Consider the following 4,612-nt stretch of genomic DNA (forward strand, 5'->3'; position numbering starts at 1 on the left):
TATATATATATATATATATGCATATAGGTATGTGTGTGTGAGTGTGTATGTACTGTGTCAGTTTGTATGCATTTAAGTACATGCACGAGAACATATATATGTATACATTCGTACGCATGTGCAACAGATGCACATTCACTGATGTATGTCCATATGTAGGCTGAAAGAAAGAATTAGTGCGAAGGAGAGAAAGTGAGAGGATTAGAGAAGGAATGAGACACACAGACAGACAGACATCAAAAACAGGGAAATATTAATAAATAGTAAAAGTGAAGTTGCAGAGAGCTCTGGTCAAAGCAAAAAAAAAAAAAGAAAATAAAAGAAGAAAGAAAAAAACCCTTCCATCATTTCACTGGAATTTCAAACTTTAGTTTTTGCTTCATTCACAAGAAACAGAAGAAATCCTGAAGGGAAGACAAATGAAAGTAAGGATTTTCTTTTTAATGTATTTTATTGTAACAGATTTTGTTGTTGAAAATTAAAATAATACATTTCTAAATCTCTCAGAGAGATTTATGCAGTAGCAGCACGATAAAGTGATAGTATGTTGTCAACTTAATGTGACAGTCCCATGAAAGGGACTGTCACATCAGTGAATGTATTTCACTTGAAATATATATATTTTCAAGGGCGGATAGGCATCGACAGCTAGCAGGCCATGCTACTCCAGACTGATGATGAGCAATGACTCTGAAACTAGTCTCCGGATGCTGGTTTTGCTGGGTGGAGGTGTCTTTGATTTCCTCCGATCAATTCAGTATTCCAATGTTTCATACTTTTATTAAACATTTTCCCCATATTTTCTGCTACTCCAAACATGCTCATTGTTTTATTTATCCAACTCTGCACTATATGTCAAATGTTCTTTCGTAATCTAATCATGTTACATTCAGTCCCGTCAATCTGCGTTTACAATTTCTAATTATCATTTTATCAATTAATAAATGGATTCTGTTGTCCTACTTTGTTTGTTGCATCCTTTCTGTTCCTATGGAACTAGATTGTTACTTTCCAGATGGTTGTATAACTTTTCCACCAAAACACCGGCCATAAGCTTTCATATAAGTGATAAACAGGTTATAGGTCAAACATTTGATATCAATTTACCTTTCAAGGTGTCTTTGAGACGTAACAACATTCATCTACTTGTCATCCATGTAAGGACATGCCCTTGCTGCAGACATTCATCCAGTTGTGCAGCAATCCTTTCATGCAACAGTGTAAATTTCTTCAGCCAATAGTCTTGTACTCCATCTGGGTTAGGTCCTTTCTAATTTGCTATTTTGTTTTTAAACTTCAATCTCACTGATCAATTCCGACGTCCTTTTGTCTTGGCACATTTGCAACTTGTCATCAGCAATCTCAGGCATAATAGTGATTTCCTCTTTTTTCTTCACATTTTTCAACGTTTCTTCCTTCGTTACCACTTTCTGCTACTGTTATATCACTCTCTTCCTGTTCTTTTTGTATTCTTTAAATTTCGTCAACCTTTAATCCTGTAATCCAGTTGTTCATATGAATTCTCCTTGCCTGTCTATCAATCGTTGGGTGGAAGCTTCAAAGACTCCTTTTTCACTCCATATCCTCTTCATTCGTTTCATGAAGCCCCTTTTATTTGGCCCACTTCTTAGCCAGCATTCAATTACAATTTTGTTCACTTCTTTTTCCCATTTCATTTTTATCCCTTTTTACTTTTGACTTTGATTCTGATTCTGGTCGATGGCTTGACATGATGGTCTGCCGGAGCTTGATCCGCCGGAGCCCTTCTCCTCCCCACCCTCACCCCCATGCACAACACCTTCTCAGTTATCAGTTCCTGTCCCGTTAGCATAGTTGGGATTATTATTTAATTTTGGCATCATTCATTTAGAGGCAGCATTTGTGAGATTGTGTAATGACCAGTGTTTTTATCGTGGCACCATCACCAGGTGAGATGCTGACCATGTCTCAGAGAGTTCTCATCTTTCCTCATAGACACCGTTTCCAGTTCCAGCCTCATTCATGCCATTGTTCAATACATTTGTATTTGACATGTTCAACCATGAGGACCCTGATGATGAGGTGACACAACCACTGGTGCTTTTATTGAGACACCATTCCTTGAAGAGTTGCCGCCCATAGCTAAAGGGACACTCTCATGTGACAGACTGAATCCCACCGGTTACCAGTCTAGTATTTCAAGGTCATGGGGTGGGATTACGGGTACTACATCTTGAAGGTAGTTGTGGTTAAGGGTCATTCTTCCCACATCAAAATGTCACAGCCAGATGAAATTTCATGCCACACCCAGGGCATATCATTATTAGTATTAATATTATTTGCTCGTATTGTCACTTCCAGTGGTGGTGGTGGTGGTGGTAGTGTTCTTTTTGGCGTTGTTATTGTCTTTCTTCTTATTTTCGTTGTTCTGCTGTTGTTGCTATTTCCTGGAGCCACAGCAGCTTTGTTGCAATTCTCACACCCCAATCCTGTCCTCACACCCCTGTTCCTCTGTATCATTGCTATCCAGAAGCCCCTTCAACTCTATATATATCCAGGTCTTTTGCCACTTACTCGCACTCTTTAATCACATTCCCTTTGCAATATCCTGTCACTTATATTATGGCATTTGAACCTCAAGGGTATGCCCTGGCACTTACCACCATCTATATCTCTCTCTTTCGTTACTCAACCATCTCATTTATACTCTGATCCCCGTCCCTTGAGAGTATGCCCAGCGTTTTTCCACCATCTCTATCCTGCAGTCTCCTATTTTCTCTCTCTTTCTCCTGCACTGCCCTCAGGTTGGGCAACCATGTATTTTCTTTGAAGTAGCACACCTGTTTCTGTCTTCATTCCTGTTCTGGTAACCTTGTACTTCCTCTTCAGCAAGACACCTGTATCTGTCTCACTATAACCTTTTCATCATCACCTCCTCCGCTCTTAAATTTTTTGTCTTACATGTACAATAAAGATAATCAATATCGTTTGCACTGTTTGTGCCTTGTCATTGATTTTTAAAAATTATTTCTATTCATGCTTCAAGTAAAAACAGGAAAAAAAAAAACAGAGAAAAAAAACTATAATAAGAACCAAAAACAAAAAAAAAAGGACAACTTTGAACCAACATGGATCTTCGTTACTGGACGAACACCAACAATACCTGGATAACTCCTGATGATATTTTTGCTCATAGTGCTAAAGTTATTCCGGTTATTGTTATAACTGTTATCTCAATATTTCTTGGTACATTTGGAAACATTTTCACCATTCTGGCCATCATTTTCACAAAGGTAATTCTCACTAAATTCATTTTGCTTTCTTACAACCATTTATTGTAGAAAACTTTAATGTACAATTACATTATTATTTAATCATAATAATAATAGTGAATCATTTTATTTTATATTTTATATTATATAAAATAATAATAATAATGATGATAATGATTTCTTTTATTTGCCTCAAGGGCGAAGGATGAGGAGACAATGCAAAGACAGGCATAAAGTGTTGGGGTTTACATATAATGATGGAATGATAAAATAAAATGTATACACGGTATACATTAGAAGGGAAGTATACATAGTATAGGACGCTAGAAAATTAGGGGAAAAGGGGTCGTGTTAGGATCCCTCTGATTGAGGAGGACTTCTAGGGATAATCAAGGAACCCCACCATCCAAGCCGGTTAGGACGCATTCAACCTCCAGTAACCGTGTCCCTGTCTATGGGTCCTTTCTAAATCGACTGAGCATATCACACATTTGTGATCTGTGTAGCCGATCAATATAAATTGATGATAAGCTATGCTATCCCTATCCTCTGACCTAACAAATACTCTATCTAAATACGATCTGGATGTCCCACTGTGGTTACTGCATGTCCACACTGGCACATCAGGGAGATCCATTCACTACTGTCAGAAAGCTGGAAAGTCCCGAACTAGTTTTCGAGGCTTTTTCACCCCTTCTACTATGTACTAAACCCACACAGTCCTTCCGTGCGTCCAAAATATTATTCCAGTCCCCCACTAGTACTAAAGTGCGAGACGTTCCCAAGAATGTTTCTAGACGCCTGAAGAAATCTGGCCTTCCAGCCCCTGTTGGGGCATAAACCGCCACTAGTCTATAAGTTCCACCTTCATTGCCGTTCAAGTCCAGGACCACCAACCTGCAGTCCGGATCCAGGAAGGTAACCCGTACTTGAAGATTTAAGTATTTCTGGAGTAGCACTGCTACACCGCCATCAGCTCCCGATAGACTACAAAATGAGAATACATCGCAGTCTTCGAAGGTGGATGCTAGAGCGTGTTTTCCGGAGATCCTTGTTTCACTAATGGCAGCCACATCCAAACCAAATGACCTAAGACTATTGAGCAAGTGAACTTACTTCCAGGCTAATCCTAGGCCATGCACATTCACACATCCCATTCTCAGCACAGCCATGCTAGTCGGAGGAAGAAAATGAGGAGGTTACTCACCTTGGTTTTCGAGAAGCCCGGAACTTCCGGCTTCTCTATTGGCGAAAATGTTTTTAAAAAACCCTTTCAACAGCTTTTTATCAATAGATTTTTTTTAAATCCTCATACTTCCTGGGAATTTTTCTATCATATTGTTATTGTTGTTGTAGTGGTG

At 38.9% G+C, this 4,612-nt stretch overlaps 1 protein-coding gene across 1 annotated transcript in view; it reads left to right on the forward strand.

The window, feature by feature from the left end:
* The first annotated feature begins 138 nt into the window (after positions 1 to 138).
* The window catches only part of LOC106872168 (melatonin receptor type 1A), a 19,641-nt gene continuing 15,167 nt past the window's right edge, over positions 139 to 4,612 (forward strand). Inside the window, exons 1-2 of the mRNA XM_014919051.2 lie at positions 139 to 425; positions 3,026 to 3,272. Of these exons, the coding sequence (XP_014774537.1) occupies positions 3,108 to 3,272 (165 nt within the window). The 5' untranslated portion in view covers positions 139 to 425; positions 3,026 to 3,107. The remainder of the gene's footprint in view (positions 426 to 3,025; positions 3,273 to 4,612) is intronic.

This window comes from Octopus bimaculoides, chromosome 17 (genome assembly GCF_001194135.2).
Source record: "Octopus bimaculoides isolate UCB-OBI-ISO-001 chromosome 17, ASM119413v2, whole genome shotgun sequence".
Classification (NCBI taxonomy): domain Eukaryota; kingdom Metazoa; phylum Mollusca; class Cephalopoda; order Octopoda; family Octopodidae; genus Octopus; species Octopus bimaculoides.